The sequence below is a fragment of the Equus asinus genome, chromosome 1, assembly GCF_041296235.1.
Source record: "Equus asinus isolate D_3611 breed Donkey chromosome 1, EquAss-T2T_v2, whole genome shotgun sequence".
NCBI lineage: Eukaryota > Metazoa > Chordata > Mammalia > Perissodactyla > Equidae > Equus > Equus asinus.
The window spans coordinates 112,088,015-112,115,425 of NC_091790.1; the positions used below are offsets into that span (position 1 = coordinate 112,088,015).

Sequence of the window (27,411 nt, forward strand, 5' to 3'; positions counted from 1 at the left end):
TTTCTATTGTAAAAATATTTCTCCCAAGTTTGATTTCTGTATCAGGATAACCCTGAGAATACACGTATTTTTGTTTGAGGATTTGTGACTTCCTATGAAAATCCATGTATTTACAAATGAAATTTAAAGTATTCCTAAAGCTTTGCCTTAAATACATGAGTAGGAAAGCTTGTGCCTGCAGAGTGATTTACTTAATGCTAAGCATGGTGGCAGTTATGAACTTGAATATTATAAAACCTGACAATTAGAATATATCGCTAAGTTGTTATAGTAGCTTACAGAATAAAAATACCATTAAGAAAGACAGCAGCTGAGAAATTTGCATATATTGTAATTTTAGACAAGTAAAATATGGATGAAAATGAATAAAGTATCAAGGGGAGAAAATATGTATAATCGTGTGAGTTACTTTTTCCTTTTTATTTAAAAAAATTATAAAATTTATGCTCATAGTAAAAAAATTCAAATGGCAGAAGGTGTACAGAGAGAAGTCACTTCCCCACCCCCAGGAGCCTGAGTGCCATTCCAGAAGCATTCTGTCTGTATATAAGCATCAATATTTTTCATTAAAAAGAAAACACATCCACATTTCACGGATGTCTTTCCACATCAGCATAATCAGACCTGCTTTGTTCTTGTAAGACTAGATAATTGATGTAACCCGTTGCCTATGGATGGACACTCTGATTGATCCCAGTATTCTATACATAATGTCGTTATATCCTGGCACAGTGGATGGGAGTGGGTGAGAACCAGGAAACACTTGCCCTAGAAGTTTGCAGTTCTGTTTGACTAGAAAAGATTCTCATGATTGGAAAAGACTGGGAAGCAGTGTGGCTGGGCTGGCAGGCAGACTCGAGATCTCAGCTCAGGATCTCGTCGCTACTAAAAGAACAAGGTCACCCCAGGGCAGTTCTGAAACAGCTAATCGATCACATACCACTGCTGTGTCTGACGAGTGACTGCCGAGCACTTCTGACAGCAGAAGGGCAGCCAAGGTCACCCTCTCTTCGTGGGGAGAGAATAACGGAAGTATCTCAGCAAACAGCAAAATAAAAAAAAAAAGAAAAAAGGTTTCAGAACAAACTCTTAATTCATTTGGTATCAATGAAATGGTCCACATGACGCCAGAAGACCGTGGCAAGTTAGAGCTGTGTTGGTGATGAAACACGACACTTACTATTCAAATTCAGCAGCTGAAGGAATCCCTTTGTAAGGAAGGTGGAAGATAAGCTGATGTGCCTTATGTCCAGACTACGTCACTCTGGACAAACATGACCGACCAATTAGGACTCTGGGATTATTGTTACCTTTTCCTTCACCTCTGCATCAGGGTGATAAAGTAAAGCTCTCATTTTCTGGGCACATTCTTCTCCATATAACAGGAAAAAGAGTGAACCTTTAGTAAAAGGAGGCTGAACAGCGAGGCGGCCTTCCTTCTGGAGGCAGTTATTTATATTCTGAAACAGTGTAAGAACTCGAAGGAGAATCTCCTTTGCCACGTGGCCGTCATAAAGGGAAAGGAATGATGAATCCACCTGAAACAGGAAAGGGTGTTATTTTAATGATAAAACATTTTTTCATGTACATTTTCACACTTTAAAACTGCACTGAATGCATTTTTCAAATCTTGTCATAGAAAATTATCCTTAAGACTGCATAACATCAATGTAAAATCCTATGCACCCTTACACTCTATACTGATGGAAAAAAGAGGGTGCGTGTTTTAGCTGAAAAACACTATTTCCTTTGAATTGTGGAATGTAGTCATTTGGAAAAACATCCGTTTCCTCTTTAAGATCCATCATCCAGTCTTGCTGGGAACTCGTTAATTCCTCAAACCTTTACTGCACACACCCTGCGGGGTGTGGGGACGAACAGGATGAGTCCTGTGGGGCCCCTTTCTACAGGAGCCGAGGTCCATTCCACCTCGACACCTGTCTCAGCTTTCAGTTATCTCGTTCGTCTGTTCCGTGTTTTGTGTCTTCTCCCCAGACTGTGAGCTCCCTGAGGACAGCACCGCGTCGTGCTGTCCTCGCTGGTGCATCCTGGCACTCAACCTAGCATCGGGCTCACACTGGACTCGATAAAGGCTAGTGTTTTGGGGATACTAAGATACCTGTGAACACAACAGGTCAAGGATAAAAGCTGTGATGACACAAGTATACCCCAAACTGGGTACAGACAGAAACATTATAATTTGTTGTTGCTAGGCAGAACTTTTCAAAAATGATTTTTAAAAGTAAAATATGCCTGGGCCAGCCCCAGTGGCCTAGTGGTTAAGTTTGGCATACTCCGCTTAGGTGGCCCAGGTTCAGTTCCCAGGCACAGACCTACACCATTCTGTTAGTGGCCATGCTGTACTGGTGGCCCACATACCAAAAAACAGGAAGACTGGCATGGATGTTAGCTCAAGGTGAATCTTCCTTAGCAAGAAGGAAAAAAAAAAAAGTGAAATATGCTTACCACAGAAAATTTATATACACAAAAAGAACCAAAAAAAAAAAAAAAAAAAAAAAAAAACCCACAAAAAAACACCCTTAATGTTGCTCCTCAGAGATAATATCTGTTAACATTTTGGGATAAATCTTTCCAGATCTATCTATCTGTCCAAATCTATATATTTCTATATTTACAAAACAAATACATAAACTACTTACTTGGGCACCAAGAAGTCCTTCTGCCATGGCTGGATTTTCAGACAAATTCAAAAGCAGTTTCAAAACTTGAACCTGAAATAAGAATAAGACGGTTTTATTTCAGACCAGGAAGCGTGGATTTTCTCTCCCTGGCAACTTCCTCTCATCATGTCCACGTTTCAAAGTCCTGCCTCTGCTTCAAGGCCTGGCTTGCATTCTCTCCTCTCACTTCGTCTTAGATGGGCTCCCTCTGAACCCCCATCCACTCTCAGTGCATGCTCCACACAGCAGTGCTAGTCAAACCTTCTTTTCCCAGTCGCCCTGCTCGGGAGACGGAACACTGTGAATGTCTTCACTACCCGCCCCACACCTAACTCGTGGTGACCTAACGTGTTACATAAATGGTCTTTATCACGATCACTGCTAACTGAAACAGGATCTTGGTAGAAAAAAGGAATCTGTGAAAGCTCAGTTTATTTCTATTTAAAGTAAGAAAATTTCAGAACAGTTTGGTTACCAAGACTAAATAGATAACAACACGGCCCTTTTCTTTTTAGTAAGTTACTAGAAATCTTTGAGCTTATCTCTATTATGTGGAAAATGTTTTACAATTATTTAAACAGGCAGTGATATAAATAATCAGCAAACAAATGTTTAACTTATCGCCAACTAGCTAAAATATTGGCCTTCTTACCACTTATAACTGAAAAGTCAGTAATAAGATTCACAGAGAGCTCCACCTTTAAAAACAAAGGTCATGTAAAACTATACCTTTCTACAGGATACTTGAAATTACAAAAGGGAGGAGCACGGAGGGGTTGTGACGTCAGGAAAACGTGACAGGTGCTCTCACTAGACCTGGGAAGGAACCCCGACGTCTATTTTACAAAGCTTTTCCTCATTACAAGGGCATTTTGCGTTTACCATAGAACATTTTTTTAAAAGTACAGAAAAGCACAAAGGAAAAGGAAATTTACCCATATTCCCACGACCAGAAGATTTTGGTGTTCTCTTTCTGGTCTAAATGCACGTATTCTATATATGCACATATTCCGCTCATCATGTTGTATGAGTTCCATTGTTTAAGGAGGAGGATATATAGCTTTGCTGAAGTTTATTGTTTTTTTAAATTACTTTAAAAAATTTATAAAATTAATACCCGGGCACGATAAATTTCAAACAGTGCAGAAGGGAACAAGGTAAAAACAAAAGCCAGCATGCTGTCTGCCCATCCCCCTCCCCAGGGAAACCACGGGGGACAACTTCTCGGGGACAACTTCTCGTTTCAGACAGACATCCTCTCTAACTGATGACCTCTCAAGGGAGAAGAGTAAAGCCGACCTCCGACCTCTCTCTAGTGTACTCCCTGAAGGTCACGGGCAGACCTGGTCTGGCCTGACTGGCTGTCACCAACACCAAGAATTAGTGTCAGCAATAAACACTTGTCTCCAACGTCAGTGAAGTTTTGATTAGGAAAACAGGGACAAAGTTATGAAATAGGACGCTCCTGAACCCATGCAGTCACTGGAATTGAAGAGGCCCCAGCAGCCAATGAGGGCAGGTTTACAACCAGGGAATCGTAACAGCAATAGCCACCGAGCCTCCTTAACTAAATTCCACGTTGCCGTGCTCTCTAGAAGGGAGTTAAATGTGAAGAGAAAATACAGAGTACAGCTAGAGATTAAACGGCTGTATGTGTTTTGGTTTGAAACCATATTAGGTCCCTGTTTTTCTCTTGTCACATGTGCCACCCTGTGGTGACTCCAGGACACTTCTTTTAAGCCACTGGTTTTCTTTGCTCTCACGGCAGATGCAGCAAACACAGGTTTCTTCACATTAATCGTCCACTTTTGTATTTAGTTATGAATCGGTGTTGTACTTAAAAGGTTATTATTATAGTACAGTGAGATCATTTATTAAAGATAAGATTTTTAAAAGTCATTTTGGTGATCATTTACTAAGAAAATTTCTAAAATGGATACATTTTCCCACTTAGAAATGGATTAGTATCCAAAAGTTCATTTGCAAGTTGGAACTTTCAACTCACTTTTTATGGAGAAACAATGTTATAATTCATGGGTAGTTTCCCAGACAGACCAAAAAAGCAAGTTCTCTATCCCAGAAATAGTTTACTAGGCAATGTAATGGAAAAACAAAACAGAACATACTATTGTGGTGTGAGTCACCTCTGAAAAAGTCATAAAATCTATCACAGCACAGACCACGTCTGAGACAGACCTACGAGGCCCCCAAGAGCCTCGCCGGGCTCTGAACTCAGCCTTCCTCTGAGGTTCTGGGGCAGGCAGCTGCAGAAAAGGCCAATGAGAGCTTTCTCCTACAGCGGTGACACCATGGGGTGGAAGGAAGGGGAGCTTCCACGGGGCCTCAGGGGCTGCAGTTCCCTTGCTCCACTGGAGAGAGAGATGGCGATGGCAGCACGCATTCTGGAAATGGCCTATGGACGGAGCAATGTTGCTAAAATATTACCAATATGATTATGACATTTAATTCGGAAGGTCTTTAGATACATCTTGGACCAGACCCAAATAAGTCTGGCTACTGGGAATGTGAAAGGCCCATATAAAAACAGCTCAGAACAAATTTTAAAAGAACTATAGCGAGGGTCTCCTGTGATCACAACTTCATAACTTCAGAAATAAGTTCAGTGACATCGAATACTGGGAGTATAGCTTCACGTCTGGTCCTTTGAAAATGCTCGTGCATTTTTCTCTCACCTGTGCCAGTTAGACAGAAATAGTAAAACCCTCTGTAAGGGTTTCTAACGAGCTTGACCCAACTTTCTCTCTTTCGTGAGGGACATCGCCTTGAGCGAGGTGACTTGTGAATTCCATCCCAGTCTTAATAAGCTTCGTGCAACAGCTCTCCATTCTATAAGTCCTAAGTGTCCTCACCTTGGTGGGTCCGTGTCCTGTAAGCAACACGTGGAACAGGTCTGTAATGTAACTGGAAAGCAGGTGCTGGTGGTCATTGGTAACCGTCATGTTTGTCAGCAATCTCAGTCCGGCCAGCTGCACGGCAGAGTTCAGGGGACCAGAGAAGACGTCCTCACAGACTTGACTGATGTATATCTAAAGGCGATCGGGGGAAAAATAAGCATCGGAGACTCTCCCAAGTTCTTCTATCAATCAGTTTCTTTTCTGTGCCATGGAGGAGGACAAGTGTTCAGGAGGAGACTGGCTCCTCAGAAAGATGACATTTCTATCCAGCCCTCAAACGTTGGTGACTTTTTTTTTTTTAAAGCTGCCTTTGTTAATGCCAGCACTGTGCTGAGCATTTTACAAACAGACCTCACTCGATCCTTAAGACAACTCTAACGAGGCAGATACTTATGGTCATTTTACAGACAAGGACCTTAACGTCTGCAAGGAGCCTGAATCCCCTGCCCAACAGATGCCAGCCGGTGGGGGAGCTGTTCCCACTTCAGAGACCATGCTCCCCACACCCGTGGCCTCTCATTTTGTTGGGTGCCTCCTGACTCAGTCTACCTTTCTGTGTCAACTGCTCCGGGCACAACAGGATTAAGGAGGAACATGTGTGAGGCCGTGTTGTATCACGGTAAGTACCTTAACGGTAGGGTCTAGGAGCGACATCATGTTAGAAATAAAGAACAGGGGGGCAAAAGGAAACGGAAGTCTTCTTTACGGTTAGTTCTATCAAAAGTAAGCACAGGCAAAACGCTATGTGGCCCAAGGTTCTTCTTATCCACCTAGGTATATGGGCATGTAGGACCTACTCCTTCATAATGCTGTTCACCACCGCTGGCAAAACGTAATGAGATGCCGGCAGACCTCCTGCTTCACACGTGACAGAACTAAACCCAGCAGGACGGAAAGTTTTCTGAAACTCTATGTTCTATGTCGGGCCATGATCTTTCCACCTGGGAAAAATTATGTCTAGCAGATAACTGGTATTTACCTAACCAAAACTGATCTCCACCAAAAGTCCTGACTGGTAAGAAAATTTTCCTAATATAAAATGCTTAGCAATTACCAACTGTCCCATAAGCCAGTATTAATTTTTTAAAACTATCCAAATGTATCCATGTTACCATAGAAACTAAAGTAATGGCAGTAAAGCAAAAAGACATTAAACTTTCAATCTGGTTTCAAGATCTAAATGATATTTACAATTCAACTGGCTCTCGGTCATAATTTCATTACATATCCATACTTTGAAAAAACGGCATTTCCTTAGCTCTTTATAAATCATGTATTTCCGTAAGATGCTGATGGCTTGCAAAGCATTTCCTAAGACACGCTGAGCATTTACATCCTTATTATCTCTGAATCTTTAGACCATTTCAGTTCTAGTAATGAGATTACCCAATGGGCAGCTCAGTGAACCCTGAGGTTGTGCCCACGTCTCCTCGCTCCTTTCTCATGGAATTCCCTTCCTGCCCGACTCTACCTGTAGAAACCTTACACGTTCTTAAGAGGCAGGTTGGACTCTGCTTTTTACAGAAACTTTTTTGATGAGATCTCCTCTGTCTGTGTACTCAAGAATGTTTCACTTATATCTTTCCTTAAAATACTTCATCATGTTCTGCCTTGAATTACAACTATTTAGGGACTTGCCTTATCCTTCTTTTGTTGTTAGTGCCCTGGAGTTGATTCCAACTCCTAGTGACCCTGTGCACACAGGGCGGAACCCTGCCTGGTCTTTCTGTGCCATCCTCTCACCTTCTGGTGTCACATCAGACATGTTCCGCTGCTATTCATGGGGTTTTCATGGCCAATTTTTTCAGAAGTTGGTGGCCATGTCCTTCTTCCTAGTCTGTCTACTCTGGAAGCTCCACTGAAACCTGTCCAGCATGGGTGACCCTGCTGGTATTTGAAATACCGGTAGCAGAGCTTTCAGCTTCACAGTAACACAAAGCTGCCACAGTATGACAACCGACAGACAGGTGGTGTGGTTCCCTGAGAGGGAAACAAACCCAGGCCATGGCGGTAAGAGCACCGAATCTTAACCACTAGACCACCAGGCTGGCTCTCCCTCCTTCCAGCTTCCTTAAAACAAGAGTTAATTATGTTCATTTCTAAACTGTGTACCATAGAGCGGGAGCTCAATAAATGTTGCAATAATATCATTTCCTAATTCATTGTATCTTTCTGCTGATGTCATCTGACTCTGGCCTGGTTCCTTTACCAAACTCGAATTAAACGGAACCCCAAATTCAAAAGTTCACTGCCCCTCTTACTGGCTGGTTCAGGTCCCTCTGTCTTCTGCTTTATTCTCCATTAAAAAATGGTCAGAGGACCTGAACAGACATTTTTCCAAAGAAGACATACAAATGGTCAACAGGCACACGAAAAGATGCTCAACATCACTAATCATCAGGGAAATGCAAATCAAAACCACCATGAGGTATCACCTCACACCTGTTTGAACGGTGGTTATAAAAAAGACAAGAGATAACAAGCGTTGGCGAGGATGAGGAGAAAAGGGACCCTGTGCACTGTTGGTGGGAATGTAAATTGGCACAACGCTATGGAAAACTACAGAGGTTCCCTCCAAAATTAAAAATAGAACTACCAGATCCCAGCAATCCCACTTATGGGTATCTATGTGAAGGAAATGAAATCAATGTCTCGGGGAGCTATCTGCACCCCCATGGTCATTGCAGCATTATTCACAACAGCCAAGACATGAAAACAACCTAAGTGCCTGTCGACGGCTGAACGGATAAAGATGTGGTACATACACAATGGAATATTATTCAGCTATGAGAAAGAAGGAAATCCTGCCACTTGCAACAACACAGATGGACCTTGAGGGCATTATGCTAAGAGAAATAAGTCACACAGAGAAAGACAAATACTGAATGATCTCACTTACATACAGAATCTAAAAAAGCTCAAGTCATAGAAAGAGAGAGTAGAATGGTGGCTTAAGGGGTGAGGGAAATGGGGAGACGTTGGTCCAAGGGTACAAACTTCCAGTTATAAGACAAACAAATTCTGGGGATGTAATGTACAGCGTGATGACTACAGTTGATAATACTGTATTGTGTATTTGAAAGTTGCTAAGAGAGCAGAGCTTAAATGTTCTCACCACAGAAAAAAACAAGTAATCAGGTGAGGTGATGGAGGTGTCGGCTAACACTATAGTGGTAATCATTTCATAGTATATACGTTTATCCAATCATCACGCCGTACACCTTAACCTCACACAATGTTATATGTTGATTATGTCTCAATTAGGTGGAAAAAACCCCAAGGTAATTCTTGGCCATAAAGTTAATTTCATTACTTACTTTTTTTGTTATTTTCTCTTTCATTTATAGATAACTTTACACATTTGTGACTTCAGATAATTTACCTTTATCTTGATTTGATTTTCAACATTCACACTCAGGTTATTCAGTGCATTTAAAGCCTTCTCTTTAATACTGTGGTTGGGACTGTTGATTTTGCTTCCAACAATTGGAATACCACCCAATTCACGAATGATGACCTAGCAGACAGAAAAAACAGGACCATGACTTCAGTATACATCTCCTTCGACTGAATTCTTTGCATCCAAAAAAAAGAATAAATGACTCTTTGGAAATACCTTTCCCATATACAATCTGTAATCCCTATTTTCTTTTTTTTAAAGATTTTATTTATTTATTTATTTTCCTTTTTTTCTCCCCAAAGTCCCCCGGTACGTAGTTGTATATTCTTCGTTGTGGGTCCTTCTAGTTGTGGCATGTGGGACGCTGCCTCAGCGTGGTTTGATGAGCAGTGCCATGTCTGCACCCAGGATTCGAACCAACGAAACACTGGGCCACCTGCAGCGGAGCGCGCAAACCTAACCACTTGGCCATGGGGCCAGCCCCTGTAATCCCTATTTTTTAAAAAAATTTACCATCCCTAATATTATAGGTAAAGAAAATCAATTGAAAATAAAATTAAAATATGTGATTATATAAACTACAGCATGGAGATATAAAACAAAAATGTGCAGAGCTACTGTAATGATCTCAAAGCAATCTACAAACAAAATTATTTTACTCTGAAATAAGTTACATGATTCCTCTATTAAAGGCAAATTTGGAAAAGTAAGATGGTATAGAATACTAAAGTAGTTTTGCTAAAATGTGTTCTTTGGAACACTAATCCCTCAAGATGTTAACAGATGTTCCATTAAAAAAAGGGCGGTTTCATGGTTAAGCGGGAGAAACTCCAGGTGTTAACAACAGTGAACGTGTTTCTTTATTGTGATGCATCAATGTTCATATGCACGGGAATCTCCGAGAGGGGTGGACTAAATATGGTATTTCTATGAACTGTACACAAAAAGAGGGTCACCTTTCAATGGGTAACATCTTGCAGAATTGGAGTTCCACCCAATTTGAACAATGGTGCCCAAACTTCCAAAAGAAAAATAATCTGAGGATTTCTCACAATCAATTGCAACACTATGTATTATGAGCCTTCGGCCCCAACACTGAAAGACACATCAAGTGGCTTCAATTCTTACACAAAAAACAAGAGGAAAATGACTACTGTCAGGTCAAACCATGACATTCTATCAGAAAAAGAAAAAAACAGTATCTCGCCATCATCGGCTTTTTACCAACCGCCCAATACCCTCCTCTGCTGTTAAGGGTGGGCAGAGCATTGGGAAAAAAGAAACTTTCCCTCTGCAATTCCAGGTTCTGCCCAAGGACCTGTGGTTGCTAGAAAATGGCATTTTATCCCCATTGTACTGTTAAAGCAGATCATGGCACTATAATTGATGATGAGGCACTAACTCATTACCAAAAAAAGCGCTTGTGCACCATTGACTACTGACCCACTCCAACTACAGTGTGTTTCAGAGGGAAAATAAACTACTGCATGGGAAACACCCCAATACAGGCATCCAAGAAGTCAGCCATCATCTGTTGCTTCTGTTTGCCTGGCACCCCTCTTTCCCTGGGGGCAGACACGGCACGTCCTTTATCCCAGATAGTCCCTGCTAGGCCTGCTCGTCAACTGTGTTCACATCCATCCTTGCTGTTGGGCTGTGCGATGCTCATGTGAGCCAGGCCTTGCCAATCATAGTCCACAGGGCCTGGACCCAGTGACTGATCCAAAGGCTTGGCACTTGATCCTAGCAGAACAACTCCACCTTTTGGATCCCAAGCTACCAGGATGGAGGCTTGAGAGGCCAGCGGCTTTCTTTCTATCGCTGTGCAGAAAATCTCTGTGTAACCAGACAGTCAAAGACCAATATACAAAAAGAAGCAAGGCTAAGCAAAGCCAAGAGAGAAAGACAGCGCTCGGACAACGCTTTCTGTAACTCTGAACCGTATTCTCTCCCATCTGAAACCAATGCTGTCCTAGGACGTCCAAGTTAACTGAGCTCCATATTTTCCCTTTTGGGTTTAAGATCACTTAAGTTGGATTCTGCCACTTGCTACAGGAAGAATGTGAGTAAAACACAAACATTCTTTATTGCTCCCTAAAAATCTCTCGGGCTTTAGAGTAAAGCTTACCATGCTGGAGAAAACTGGACTGAAATAAAGTACAAATTCAAAATAATTTTGCATCCATGACAATGTTAACAGAGGGCATTAGCTGAAAAAAAACTACAAAAATTTTTACTCTTTCTCCCCGGGCGGGGAGGGCAGAAGGAAGCACTCAAATAGAGCTCGTTAGTCCTGGTGCTGTCGCTACCTGTAGAAGCCACTTACATTGGTTAGTGCTTGTCAGAGCGTGGTCCAGGGACCATCTGCATCGGAACCATCCTTGTAAGACCTACACACAGTGTAAAGCACATACTCACGTGTCAGATGATCTCACTGTTCTACTGCAGCACTGCGGAATTTTAAATAACCAAAAAGGCCATGGAATATAAGTGTAGATTAGATACACTTATTACAAATGTGACGCCTGTGACCAACTTCATAGGGATTCGGAATCTTATGAATAATCATATTACTATTAGGCTATGCTTTTCAGAAGTAAACAAACATTACACCGTAGGTATAAGCAGTCACATTGTAAAGATGAGGACACTGAGGCTCTGGGAGGTTAAGCCACTTCTCAGGGCCACAATGACTGCTGGTGTGTAAGAATGGGAGGACGCTGTTTGCTGAGACTAGGGTATGGGCACACCTCAGATACTGGGGCTTCAGCTCCAGACCATCCCAATAAAGCGAACCGTGCAGTAAAGCAGGTCACACAATTCTTATGGTTTCCTAGTGCATATAAAAGTTACATTTACGCTGCACTGTAGTTTATTAAACGTGCGATTACGTTAGGTCTAAAAAAACAATGTACATACTTTAAGTTAAAAATATTTTACTGCTAAAAAATTCTAACCATCCTCTGAGCCCTCAGCGAGTCATGCTCCTGTTGCTGGAGGAGGGTCCTGGCTCGAGGTTGATGGCTGCTGACTGATCAGGGTGGTAAGTGCTGAAGGCTGGGGCAGCGGTGGCAATTTCTTACAATAAGACAAAACTAAGTTTGCCACATCGACTGACTCTTCCTTTCATGGATGATTTCTCTGTAGCACATGATGCTGCCTGACAGCATTTTACCCACAGTAGAACTCTGTTCAAAATTGGAGTCAATTCTCTCTAATCCTAGCGCTGCTTTATCAACTAAGTTTAGGTAATGGTCTAAATCCTTTGTTGTCACTTCAAGAGTCTTCACAGCATCTCTACCAGGAGGAGCCGCCATCTCAAGAAACCATTTTCTTTGCTCATGCATAAGAAGCAACCCCGCAACTGTGAAAGTTTTATCATGAGATTGCAGCAATCATCTCACATCTTCAGGCTCCATTTCTAATTCTGATTCTCATGGTTTTCCCACCACATCTGCAGTGACTTCCTCCACTCAAGTTCTGAACCTCTCAAAGTCATCCATGAGGGTTGCAATGAACTTCTTCCAGACTCCTGTTAATCTTGATATTTTGACCTCTTCCCATGATTCATGAAAGTTCTTAATGGCATTTGGAATGGTGAATCCTTTCCAGGTTTTCAGCTTACTTTGTCCAGATCCATCAGAGCAATCACTATCCACGGCTGATACAGCCTTACAAAGTGTATTTCTTAAATGAGACTTGCATGTTGAAATTACTCCTTCATCCACGGGCTGCAGAACGGATGCTGTGTTAGCAGGCATAAAAACATTAACCTCATTGCACATCTCCATCAGAGCTCCTGGGTGACCAGGTACATTGTCATTGAGCAGTAATATTTTGAAAGGATTCCTTTTTTCTGAGTCATAGGTCTCAACAGTGGGCTTAAAATATTCAGTAAACCATACTGGAAACATACGCTGTCATCCAGGCTTGAGGTTCCATTTACTGAGCACAGGCAGAGTAGATTCAGCATAATCCTTACGGGCCCTAGGGTTTTCAGAATGGTAAATGAGCAGTGGCCTCAACCTAAAGTCACCAGCTGTATTAGCCCCTAACAAGAGAGTCAGCCTGTCCTTTGAAGCTCTGAAGGCAGGCACTGACTTCTCCTCTCTAGCTGTGAAAGTCCTAGATGGCATCTTCTTCCAACACAAGCCTGTTTCGTCTACACTGAAAATCTGTTGTTTAGCGCAGCCACCTTCACGCATTATCTCAGCTGGATCTTCTGCAGAACTTGCTGCAGCTTCTACACCTGCATTTACTGCTTCAGCTTGCACTTTTATGTTATGGAGACGGCTTCTGTCCTTAAACCTCAGGAACCACCTCTGCTTGCTCATACTTTTCTTCTGCAGCTTCCTCACCTCTCTCAGCCATTAGAGAATTGAACAGTGTTAGGGCCCTGCTCTGGGTTAGGCTTTGGCTTCAGGGAACGTTGTGGTTGGTTTGATCTTCCATCCAGACACTAAAACTTTCCCCACATCAGAAATAAGGCTGCTTCACTTTCTGTTCCAGTGGTGTGTTCACAGGAGTAGCACTTTTAATTTCCGCCAAGAACTTTTCCTTTGCATCATAATGCGGCTCACTGTTTGGCACAAGAGGCCTAGCTTTTGGCTTATCTCGGCTTTTGACATGTCCTTCTCACTAAGCTTAATCATTTCTAGCTTTTGATTTAAAGTGAGACGTGCGACTCTTCCTTTCACTTGAACACTCAGAGGCCATTGCAGGGTTATCAATCGGCCTAATTTCACTATTGTTGTGTCTCAGGAAAGAGGGAGGTCCGAGGAGGGGGAGACAGCCAGGGGAACGGCCTGTCAGAACACACACACTTACTGAGTAAATTCACTGTCTTATATGGGCGCGGTTCATGGTGTCCCAAAACAATTACAGTAGTAATATCAAAGACGACTGATCACAGATCATCATAACAAACACAACAATGATGAAAAAATTTGGAACATTGCAAGAATTACCAAAATGTGACACAGAGACATGAAGCGAGCAGTTGGCTATTGGAAAAATGGCGCCAACAGACTTGCTCGATGCAGGGTCACCACACACCTCCAATTTGCAAAAACTGCGCTCTCTGTAAAGCACAATAAAAAGAAGCACAACATGAGGAGGTCAGCCCGCACTGACCTGGTTAGCCGAAAAGGCTGCACTGTTACCCAGAGTGACCAGAGCTCTTTCAATAATGACAGGATCCTCAGTTGACTCCAGCAGGTACAGGAGTTTCTGGAGCTGTTCAGCATTTAGGACGTCATCGTAGGAGCCGTTGGTCAAGTCTTCTGCATAAGAAGAACATTGTTTAAAGTTCATCTAAAATCAACATGAGATTTTAAAAACGTAAACACAACATCGGAGTCATCCTCTGATGCCAGGCACCGAGTTGAGCACTTTATGTTCTTTATCTCATTCAGTCCTCAACTAACCCTAGGAAGGAAGAAGATATGGGTTCAATCCTTAATTTACAGATGGGAAACAGGCTTACAGACATTAAGAAATCAGCCAGTGTCACTTGGTACTTCTCTTTTAGTAAGGTACCGAATGCACATAATATAAACCCCTAATACTGACTGCATTTTCTGTTTCTTTTAAAACTCGGGTACACCCATCCAGTGGAACACTTGCCTATAGGCGCATGTTAATTAAGGAATAGGATGTGCATTCAGCAGAGCTTTTCTGATCACAATTTTAAGAGCACCTCAGGCAGGAGAAAAGGCTATGGGAGTAACCCAGTCGTGTTGCTGGTGTGGTGTTTTTGTTTGGTTTATATGAACAAGACCTGATGTCTGGGATGCCAGCACAACAGTCCTGCAGGGGGTGATGGCAAAAGAAACGCTGTCATTTTGAGTAAAAACTAGAGTCGTTAAATGCTGGATCTGCTCCGTGACATTCAGAATTTGTAGCTCTAACCTTAAAGAAACCCTCTTTACAGAACTCATCACAGGAAAAACTGAAACCATTTTTATTACACTATTATTGTGTTATAAATATAGAACAGGATGCCTTAAAAATGAAACTGTGACTACAGGTCAGACAGTGCATCTGTCCACAACACATGGCTGGGAGCCGGGGGACAGAGGCTATACAATAAATAATAGTTACTGCATGACGTCACAACTGGACTTTTTCATTTTTAAAAATATTTACCAAATTATTAAAGCTGGTTATCTTTGGGGGCTGGGATTACAAGTGACTTTCATCTTCTACCCTGTGCTAATAAGTTCTTTCTGACTTTTTTTCACAATAAACACGTATTATTGTTGCAGTGAAAATACTGCAGTGTGCTGCTTAAAGAGTTAACGTGAAAGCTATGAGGGAAACGGACAAGCATTGATTATGGGAACCAGTAAGCGATACGATGTTCCGAAGAAGGACAATAAGAAATCAGCTGTGAGGAAAATCTAAAAAGCTAAAAAACCCAGCAGATTCTCCCTCCCAAATTGTATTCACAGGACCTCTGGACCCCGCCCTCACGCCTGAATCCAGAAAAGGCCTCATTTACACCTTATGAAACAGGGTTTCACCCAGAGAATACATCAAAACATAAATGAAAGAATGACAAAAACGTAGATTTTTAGAAAGGAAAGAACTTGGGATTCACTCAAACATCTGATTATACACACAAGGAAACTGAGGCCAGGACCATTCGAGGATTTGCCTAGAGTCAAAGCTGGTAGCAGAGACCAGAGAGACAAAAATATAAAGTCACTGGCAGATCACTTCAGCACTTCTTGGGTCTCAGTTTCCTCATCTGTCAAATAGAAGGGTTGGTCTAAGAGGGTACCTGGGTCAAAGGCTCCTCCACAGCTCCGAAGTTGCACGATTTTACATACACACACCGCAGAAACAGGATAAATTTAATTCGTCCATACTCCCAAGATATCTCAAAATCCTATTACTTCCTCACATATTTTCCTACAGAGCCACTTAAAAGAAAGCTTTATAGATATAGAAATTATTTACAAACAGCCAAATAAAATTTTATAGGGAGAAGTGTCAGATTACAGGATCTTCCCCTGAAGGGAGGAGGTGCAGGTGATGGCTGGAGGGAGGCCCAGGCTGAGGAGCTGGACGGTCTAGTTCGGATCCCAGCTAAGCGACCTGCCAGCTGAGACTCCATCTCGCTCAGCCTCAGTTTCTTCATCAATTAAACGGGAGTGAGCAGTGCCTACTTGAAGCAGTTTTGTGCCTAGACTGTGAAGGTCTGGTATCTTTTAGTTACTTTTATTAACAGGACACGTAGCTGGTTAATAACAAAACTGGCTCCAGAATCCAGATCTTTCCACTCATGGTCTATTCCTCTTTCCTCATACCACCTTCCTCTCAATCTATTAAAACGACGAGCCTCGTTTAAACTGAGTAAATAAATCTTTGAATTTTTAATAAGAACCATGTATTATTTTTTCAGTAAAGAAATAAAAAGCTTAAAGCTCCGAAGACTTTGGAGGATGGGGATCATCTAACTACCAGCTTCTCCACTGGTGAGTTTCTGAACTAGTACCCAGGCAAGGTAGTCAACACGCGTCCTGGCTCTCCGCTGAGCTTTGCGCCAACACCACTGTGAAAGGATTTTAGGTTCAGTGGCCCGCCATCTCCTTGAGTAAGGGGAGGAGAAACGACAATTCTGAAAGGAAGTGAAAAGTGGATACCAAATAATAACACTATGGCAAGATAAATTGCAAGATAACTGTTACGGTACAGTCATTCCAACCAGGAACACCATATGCTCTCCTGTTGACGCACTTACGTCCTTCATCAAAATGATCTTCATGCAGGTTTCTTGCTAATTGTATTCCTAAAGTTTGGATAGCCATCACGAACAAAATATTTTCAATGAATTTTTTCAAGTAGTTATTGCTTGTATCCAAAAAGCTATTGTTTGGGTACCTTTCTCTTGCATTCACATTACTCTATTGAAGTCTTGTTGTTTCCAAAAGTTATTCAGTTGATTGCCTTGGATTTTTCCAAGTCAATTATCATGTCACCTACTAATTATAATTTTGCCTCCTTTTTAATATTCATGCTTTTTTCCCTTGTCTTCTCCAGCTAGTCATGTCTCCAGGATAGTACTGAATAAAGACTTGTGACCGCAAACGCCCTTCTCTGGTTCTTGAATTTAGTAAGGATGCTACCAGTGTTCCATCATTAAATAGGATGTGTGCTTTTGGTTTTTGATGGATATTCATCATCAACTTAACATCTCCTTCTGTTTACTCCTAATTTTTGCAAATTTTTATCAGAAGGGATAATATTCAAATGCCTTTTTACTATGAGGTCATCATGTGTTTTTGCTTTTAATCTAGTAATACAATAAATTACATTAATATATTTCCCAATATGAATCCCGCTAAAGGTTCATTTGGCCTTGGTATATTATTACTTAATCCCGTGATGGATCTGATTTGCTAATATCTCATTTAAAATTTTTATATTTTATTCATAATTGAGACAGATTTACAGTCTTTTCATGCTGCCCCCGTCAGGTTTTAGTATCAGGTTGTTGAATGAGCTGAGACTATTTCCATCTTTTTAATGCTCACGAACAGTCTTAACAATATAGGAATTACAAATTTCTTAAAGTTTAAGACGAAAGGCTGTCCAGTTCTGGTTCCGGATGGCGACGTGGGAATGTCCTGAATTTACCTCACTAGACCGACACATTGAATCTACAGATACACACGGAAAAACTTCCTCTGAAAGAGATCCAGACACTAACTGACGACTCCTACACATCGGGCAAATGAGGAAAAACACATTAAAATGGGTAGGAGAGGTTGAGACCCGGTCTTGCCATAAATCCCAGCCCTGGGGCAGCGACACACAATTGGAAGGGAACTCACAACTCCCAGCTTCCCCCAAGGAGAGAAGGGCTTGAACCCCACATTCTGTACCCCAACTTTTAAGACTTCCACCTGACAAGTGGGTCCCCAAAACATCTAGCCAACGGGGCTTGCATACACAAGACCCACAAGGCTATAGCAAACTAAGAGAGTTCTTAAAGGGCTCTCACAGACTCACCACGGCTAACCACCCAGGGCCCAGCAGAGGCAGCACAGGGAAACCAGTTTTTCCGCGCAAGAGCCCTATGTGTTTATCTTAATGGCTGTAGCCTGAAGGGCAGGCTTCTTTTTTAACAGACATCAAGGGGCCAAGAGCAATACTCTCCAGAGATGGGAAGGCCAGATGGGCGCCATTTTGTACTCTCCCCCTGTCTTGCTCCAGGTAGCTGATAGCTTCCAGAAAGGAGCTTGTGCACATGTCGGGCACTCCGGTTTTTGCGGCTGCGGCCGAAGGGAGTCCCTCGGATCACCTAGCTCTGGTGGCCAGAGGGGCTTATGTTCACGGGTTCAAAGGGACAGTAGCAAACAAAGAAACAGCTCTTAACTGGCTGTCACCCCAGGGCTCAGCACAGAGGGGGAAGACAGAATCACCCATCTCCCAGTCCTCCCCTGAAAAAGGTCTATTTGCATACTTTAAAAGCTGCCGCCTGAGGGCCTGATTTCCAACAAACCTGCATCTAGGTGCTGAGTTTTTCCCATCTGGGACACTGACAGGTCTTGCCACACTCTCAACTTCTGGGAGCTATTCAAAATAAAGCAGGCTGCTTGGACAACACAACAAAGTTTTGAGAGATAACCAAGAGCTGGGGCAGGGTTGAAAAGAATAAGGTTCATCTCCAAGACCACTCCTTCAAGACCAGGAGAGGTGGCTGTTCAGCTAATACATAGAAAACAACACAGAGAATCAAGCAAAATGAAGACGCAGAGGAACATCTCCAAAGGAAAGAACAAGATAAAGCCTCAGAAAAAAATCCTTAATGAAAGGGAGATATCTAACTTACCTGATAAAAAGTGCAAAGTAACGGTCATAAAGATGCTCACTAATCTTGGGAGAATAGTGGATGAACAGTGTGAGAACTTCAACAAAGAGACAGAAAATGTAAGAAAATACTAAAGATGAGTCACAGAGATAAAGAACACAATAACTGAACTGCAAAATACACTAGAGGGGTTCAACATCAGACTAGACGAAACAGAAGAAAGAATCAGTGAAATTGAAGACAGAGGCGTGGAACTCACCCAATGAGAGCAGTGTGAAGACAGGTTAAGGGACAACATCAACGTTTGCATTACAGGGGTCCCAGAAGGGGAAGAGAGAGAGAAAGGGGCAGAAAAATTATTTGAAGAAATAATGGCTGAAAACTTGCTTAACCTGGAGAAGGACAGACATCCAGATCCAGGCAGCCCAGAGAGTTCTAAATAAGAGGAACCCACACCAAGACACATTATAATTAAAATGTCAAAAATTAGAGACAAGGAGAGAATCTTAAAAGCAGCAAGAGAAAAATAAGAAGTTACATACATGGGAACCCCAATAAGACCATACGCAGATTTTCCAGCAGAAATTGTGCAGATCAGAAAGGAGTGGCACTAGATACTCCAAATGCAGAAAGAAAAATACTGCCAAGCGAGAGTACACTACCCAGCAAAGCTGCCCTTCACAAATAAAGGAGAGATAAAAAGTCTTCCAGACAAGCGAAAACTGAAGGAGTTCAGAACCACTAGACCGAACTTATGAGAAATGTTAAAGGGACTTCTTGAAGCCAAAACAAAAGAGCGCTAATCAGAAAAGGAAACGTATGAAAGCACATCACACTGGTAAAGATAAATATACAGTTAAATTCAGAATAATCCAATATTGTAACAGTGGTGGGTAAATCACCTATAAACCTAGTATGAAGGTTACAAGACAAAAGTAATAAAAATAGCTATTAATCACAATAATTTGTTTAGGGATACACAAATGAAGAGATGTAAATTGTGACATCAGAGACTTAAAATGCGTGTGTGGAATAAAAATGTAGCGTTTTAGAATGTGTTCAAACTTAAGTTATTAACTTAAAATAGACTGTTACAAAAGATGTTTTATGTAAGCCTCACGGTAACCACAAAAGAAAAACCTAGAGTAGATACACAAACAATAAAGAGAAAGGAATCCAAGCATGCCACTGCAGATCATCAAATCACAACGGACGACAGCAACAGAAGAAGAGAGGAACAAAGTAATTTCAAAACAGCCAGGAAACAATCCACAAAAAGCAAGAAGTCCACCTATTAATAATTACCTTAAAAGTAAATGAGCTAAGTTCTCCAATTAAAAGGCACAGAGTGACGGGATAAAAAAAAAAAAAACAAGACCTAACTCATAGGCTGATTCTGATCACCAATTATAACATATGGAGGGTTATTTCACAAAACCAAGCAATTCTTTAACACCAGCTGGGTGTCCTACAATTCAACTCAATTCTGAGACTGTCTACCTGGAGACAGCATCAGATCCTGGAGGTTAGGTGCTCAGTCCTACCAGACTGCCCCTGTCCCACTTCAGAAGCCAATGGCCAGTTCTGGTTGTCACCTGTGCTTCTGGTCAATCAAGTAGAGACAGAAGGTTTCAACAACTCCATCTTGGGTTTGATTAATTTCCTAGAGCAGCTCACAGAACTCAGAGAAATATTTTACTTACTAGGTCACTGGTTTTTATAAAAGGATATAACTCAGGGACAGTCAGATGGAAGAGATGCACAGGGCGAGACATGGGGAAAGGGCGTGGGGCCTCCATGCTCTCTGAGTGCGCCACTCTCCCCCAATCTCCATGTGTTCACCAACCTGGATACTCTTCAAGCCCCATCCTCTTGGGTTTTTATGGAGGTTTTACTACATAGGCATGATTGATAAAATCATTGGCCATTGGCAGTTGATTCAACCTCTAGGCCCTCTCGCCAACCCTGAGGTCAGAGAGGTGGGACTGAAAATTCCAATCTTCTAATCACATGGATCACAGGGTTGGCCCTATTGGCAATCAGCTCCTGTCCTTAGGTGCTTTCCAAAAGTCACCTCGTTAACATAACAAAAGACACCCTCATCACTCACATCTCTTAGGAAATTCTGAGGGTTTTAGGAGCTCTGCGCCAGAAATGAGGATGAAGACCAAATATATATTTCTTATTATAAATTACAATATCACACCAACTATATGCTGCCTACAAGAGACTCACTTCAGCTTTAAAAACACACACACACAGCAAAGGGATGGAAAAAGATACTACATGCAAATAGAAACTATGAAAAAGCTGGGGTAGCTATACGTATATCAGACAAAATAGATTTTAAGACAAAGACTGTAACAAGAGACAGAGAAGGTCATTATATAATGATAAAGGGGGTCAATCCAACAAGAGCATATAACACTTATAAATATTTATGCACCCAACACAGGAGCACCTAAATATATAAAGCAAATGTTAACAGACCTAAAGGGAGAAACAGACAGCAATACAATAATAGTAGGGGACTTCAACACCCCACTTTCATCACTGGCTAGATCATGAAGACAGAAAAATCAGTAAGGAAACACTGGACACTTTAGACCAGAGGGACTTTACAGATATATATATATAGAACACTCCATCTAAAAACAGCAGAATACATATTCTTCTCAAGTGCACATGGAACATTCTCTAGGATAGATCATATGTTAGGCCACAAGACTTTTTTTTTTTCTGAGGAAGGTTAGCCCTGAGCTAACTACTGCCAATCCTCCTCTTTTTGCTGTGGAAGACTGGCCCTGAGCTAACATCCATGCCCATCTTCCTCTACTTTCTACGTGGGACGTCTACCACAGCGTGGCTTTTGCCAAGCGGTGCCATGTGCACACCTGGGATCTGAACTGGTGAACCCCGGGCCATTGAGAAGTAAAACGTGCAAACTTAACTGCTGTGCCACTGGGCCAGCCCCCACAAGTCTTAATAAATTTAAGAAAACCAAAATCATATCAAACATCTTTTCCAATCACAACAGTATGAAACTAGAAAGCAACTACAAGAAGAATAACTGGAAAATTCACAAATATGTGGAGATTAAACAACATGCTACTAAACAACCAATGGGTCCAAGAAAAAATCAAAAGAGAAATCAAAAAATACCTTGAGACGAATGAAAACGGAACTACAACATATCAAAACCTATAGGATGCAGCAAAAGCAATTTTAAGAGGGACATTTATAGTGATAAAGGCCTACATCAGGAAATGAGAGAGACTTCAAATAAACAACTTAACTTTACACCTCAAGGAACCAGAAAAAGGAAAAACTAAGCCCAAAGTTAGAAGGAAGGAAATAACAAAGATCACAGCAGAAATAAGTGAAATAGAGACTAGAAAGACAATAGAAAAGATCAACGAAACTAACAGCTGGGTTTTCTTGAAAAGATAACAATGACAAAGACTCCCCAAGAAAAAAAGAGAGAGGACTCCAATATAAAATCAGAAATGAAAGAGAAGACAGTGCAACTGATACCACAAAAATACAAAGTATCATAAGAGACTACTAGGAACAATTATACTCTAGCGAATTGGACAAACCAGAAGAAATGGATAAATTCCTAGAAACACACCTACCTACCAAACAAACCTACCAAGACTGAAATCATGAAGAAATGGAAAATCTGAACAGACTAATTACTAATAAGGAGATTGAATTAAGGATCAAAAACTTGCCAATAGACAAAAATTCAGGACCAGATGGCTTCATTGATGAATTCTACCAAACATTCAAAGAAGAGTTAACACCAATCCTTCTTAAGTGTTTCCAAAAAAGAAGAGGAGGGAACACTTCCAAACTCATTTTACAAGACCAGTACTACCCTAACACCAAAATCAGACAAGGACACTACAAGAAAAGAAAACTACAGGCCAGTATCCCTTATGAATATAGATGCAAAAACCCTCAACAGAATATTAGCAAACAATACATTAAAAGGATCATACACCATGATCAAGTGGGATTTATTCCAGGGATGCAGGGATGGTTCAGCATCCGCAAATCAATCAATGTAATACACCAGTAACAAAATGAAAACTAAAAATCACACGATCATTTCAACAGATGCAGAAAAAGCACCTGACAACATTCAATATCCATTCATGATAAAAACTCTCAACAAAGTGGGTATAGAGAGAATGGGCCTCAATGTAATAGAGGCCACATATGACAAGCCCACAGCTAACATCATACTCAATGGTGAGAAACTGAAAGCTTTTCCTCTAGGATTAGGAACAAGACAAGTATGCCCACTCTCACTACTTTTATTCAACACAGTAGTGGAAGTCCTAGCCAGGGCAATTGGGCAAGAAAAAGAAACAGAAGGCATCCAAACAGGAAAGGAAGTAGTAAAACCCTATTTGGAGATGACAAGATATTATACAGAGAAAACCCTAGACTCCACCAAAAGACTCTTAGGATAAACAGATTCAGCAAAGCTGAAGAATACAAAAATCAAGATAGAGAAATCTGTTGTGTTTCTACAGATGAATAACAAACTATCAGAAAGAGAAATTAAGAAAATCCCATTTACAATTCTATCAAAAAGAATAAAATATTTAGAAATAAATTAACCAAGGAAGTGAAAAACCTCTATGCTGAAAAGTATACGACATTGATGAAAGAAACTGAAGATGATACAAATAAATGGAAAGATATTCCATGCTCATGGATTGGAAGAATTAGTATTGTGAAAATGTCTATACTGCCCAAAGCAATCTACAGATTTAATGCAATCTCTATCAAAATTTCAATGGTATTTTTCATAGAAATACAACAAACAGTCCCTAAATTTCTATGGAACCACAAAAGACTCTGAAAAGCCAAAGCAACCTTGAGAACAAAGCCAGAGGCATCACATTTCCTGATTTCAAAATATATTAACAAGCTATAGTAATCAAAACAACATGGCACTGGCATAAAAAGACACATAGATCAACGGGACAGAACAGAGAGCCCAGAAATAAACCCATGTATATATAGTCAATTTACCACTAAGGAACAAGGAATATACAATGGGGAAAAGATAGTCTCCTCAATAAATGGTGTTGGGAAAACTGGAGAGCCACATGCAAAAGAATGAAACTGGACCCTTATTTCACACCATACACAAAAACTCAACTCATAATGGACTAAAGCCTTGAGCATAAGACCTGAAACCATCAAACTCCTACAAGAAAATTTAAGCATTAAGCTCCCTGACATAGGTCTTGGCATGATTTCTTGGATTTGACACCAAAAGGAAAAGTAAAAATAAACAAGTAGGACTACATCAAATAAAAAGCTTCTGCACTGCAAAGGAAACTATCAATAAAATGAAAAGGCAACCTACAGAACAGGAGAAAATATTTTCAAATCACATATCTGATAAGTAAGTGATTAATATCCAAAATATACAAAGACCTCATGCAACTCAATAGAAAAAAAACCCAAACAATCAGATTAAACATTGGGCAGAGGATCTGAATAGACCTTTTTTTAAAGACATGCAAATGGCCAACAGGTATATGAGAAAGTGCTCAACATCACTTATCAGGGAAATGCAAATCAAAATCACAATGCGATATCACCTCACACCTGTTAAAATGGCTATTATCAAAAAGACAAGACATAATGAGTGTTGCTGAGGATGCACAGGAAAAAGAATCCTTGTACACTGCTGGTGGGAATGTTCACTGGTGCAACCACTATGGAAAACAGAATGGAGGTTCCTCAAAAAAATAGAACTACATGATCTAGCAATTAATAGAACTACATGATCTAGCAATTCCACTTATGGGTATTTTTCTGAAGAAAATGAAATCACTATCTCAAAAAGAGCTGTACTCCCACGTTCACTGCAGCATTATTCACAGCAGCAGAGACACGGAAACAAGCTAAGTGTCCATCAACAGATGACTGGATAAAGAAGATGCAGTCTATACATACAATGGAATATTATGCAGCCATAAGAAAGGAAATCTTGCTATTTGTGACAACATGGATGGACTTTGAGGGCATTATGCCAAGTGAAATAAGTCAGAGGAAGACAAAGACTGCATGATCTCACTTATATGTAGAATCTAAAAAAATAAAACAACAACCTAACTCAGACACACAGAACAGACTTCTGGTCGCCAGAGGTGGGGGTGGGGTGTAAAATGAGCGAAGATGGTCAAAAGGTACAAACTTCCAGTTATAAGATAAATAAGTCCTGGGAATCTAACGTACAGCTTGGTGACTACAGTAAACAATACTCTATCGTATACTTGAAAGTTGCTAAGAGAGTAAATCTTAAAAGTTCTTATCAAAAGAAAAAAATTTTAAACTATGCGTAGTGATGGATGACAACTAAACGTGATCATTTTGTAATATATACATATATCAAATCATTATGCTGTACACTAAAACTAATACAATGTTATGTCAATTACATCTCAATTAAAAAAAAGATCACCCTCTGAAATCTGAGGATGCTGCTGACAAAATGGGTATTTCTCAAGTCTTCTTCAAAGATAAAGGTGTAGCTTTAGGAAGAAAGGACAGTGAGCAACTTCTTTTGTAAGCTGTCTGAGCTGAAGTAACGGTGATTTGGGGGAACTGGTAAAATTACATTCAAAAGCAAGACTGTCAGTATTCATCAGGTTGAGTCAGAATAAGGAAAAAGGTATCTGGAATCCAGGCCACCTGGCCAATTACACATGCAGAAATATCTCTGACACAAAGACAGCAAATTAGGCTTTGTAAGTAAGGGTAAATACAAATCTTTAAAAAAAAAAAAGATTTTCCCTTGCGCCAAAAGAAACCCTCCCCCCACTCCCTTTGCTCAGAGCATTTCGTTGAGCAAACGCATAACTGTACATCCTTTGTCTGTGTCTTTGATAAAAATGGACATCTTTTTCAAAGCTAAGTAAGCCTCTTGCTAGTTTACAACCCAAGGAAGTCTTTCTCAGGGGTTTTGGGGTCATCGGTTTGAAATGTAAACATCAAGGAAGATGGAGCCCGGATCTCCTTGTCTCTGGTTGAATTTAGGCCTGGCACCCGCCTCCATACTGTAGCCACCTGCTTATCATAAAGATGCTGAGCAGTCTTATTTTCCCTCTGGATAAACGCAATTAGCTAACACAAATCGCCAGCCCAATTACCAGTGCATTTAGGATGACCACGTGAAGCAAATGTTGCTGGCAGGTCCTCTTAAGGTCAAGTTAATCTTATTTATCTTGAGAACCTGTATGTAATACGAAATAGGTTACATCTGCCTGGGTGCAAAAACGGCAGAGAATTCTGTCTTTGCAAGCCCATTGGGACACTGCCTGTGGCGGGCGCAGCAATCCCGTTTAAGGCTTATTCAATAATAAGGCTGTTTGGTTCTTTTCTACATTTGTAGAGAGGAGGTTCTCGGTTGGCATATTTTATTTTTGATTATTTCCCTAACAGCATCCACGACATGAAATATTCCTCCAGAACATTCAGCAGATTGCTAGAATACTGAATGCACCAGTCAAGTTTGGACAGAACCGAATCACGCACTTGTCCACCAGGAGGATGACTCCAGGCAAACAACCGTTCCAATGTGATGCAGACATTTATATCCCTATTTCCAGCATCTCTCTGCAACTTTTCCTACACATGGACCTCCGCGATTTCAAGGGACCTCCCCTCTCAGAGGCTGGGCCCACTCCCCGCAGAATGCCCCCCGGCGTCCCTTCTCCCAGGGTAACTGCGCAGAATTGCACCTTCTGCTCCAGGCCCTGCAACACTCGGGGCGCAGCCCTTTGGTAACACAAAGGCCAGGAGCAAGCCTTAATAGGAGAGGGCATCCGCATGCTTTGGAGAAACCTCCGCTGCGACGCCGGACTCAGGCAGTAAAGTGTGGGCAATTTGCATCCCGGGACCTTGAACAAAGGAGTGGAGGCAGGGAAGCGGCTCAGAACCCTGCACCCACCCCAGCTAGCGCACGACTCGCACGACCCGCCCTCCGCCCCGGGCCTTCCTCCCGGGCTCGGCTCCCTTGCACTCCGCGCACGGGGAAGCCCCAAGGGCCCCCGGCGTCTGCAACCCCGCCCCGGGATCGCCCCCGCCCGCCCGCGGGGACCGCACGCCTCACCTGCGGACCGCGACGGGCGCAGCCGCTGCCCGCGGCCGCCCCGGCCGCGCGCGAGCCTGTAGACGCAGTAGCAGGCACCCGCGCCGAGCGCCAGGCCCGCCGCCACCCAGCCCGCCACCCGGGCGCCACCCATGCTGCCGGGGCCGCGGCGAGCGCGGGACAGGCGCGGCGGCTCGCGGGGCGCCCCGGCCGCGGAGAGAGGAAGCAGGGCGAGCTCCGCCCCGGAAGCGGCGCCGCGACGCCACAGGCCGCCGCTCCGCCCGCCGCGCGCCGGCCGCTGCCCCGGGGCGGGGCACGGGGAGGAGACACGGGGAGGAGATGCGCGGGCTGCGCGCCCCGAGCGCACGCGCCGGCGGCGCCCGCTTCCGCCCGGGCCGGCCCGCCGGGGCGAACGTCGGCCTCGCTGCGCCCCGCCCCTCGCCATTGCCCCGCCCCTCTCCCCGCCCACCGTC

At 42.2% G+C, this 27,411-nt stretch overlaps 1 protein-coding gene across 1 annotated transcript; it reads right to left on the reverse strand.

Annotated features, from left to right (window-relative positions):
- Nucleotides 1-391: 391 nt before the first annotated feature.
- ARMC10 (armadillo repeat containing 10) lies at nucleotides 392-27,398 on the reverse strand. The gene is made up of 6 exons (XM_044769441.2): nucleotides 26,960-27,398; nucleotides 14,130-14,278; nucleotides 8,979-9,113; nucleotides 5,552-5,728; nucleotides 2,661-2,732; nucleotides 392-1,538 (listed from the first exon to the last, which is right to left on the reverse strand). The coding sequence occupies exons 1-6, from the start codon at nucleotides 27,381-27,383 to the stop codon at nucleotides 1,287-1,289; spliced, it is 1,209 nt and encodes a 402-aa protein (XP_044625376.2). The 5' UTR covers nucleotides 27,384-27,398; the 3' UTR covers nucleotides 392-1,286.
- Nucleotides 27,399-27,411: the final 13 nt, after the last annotated feature.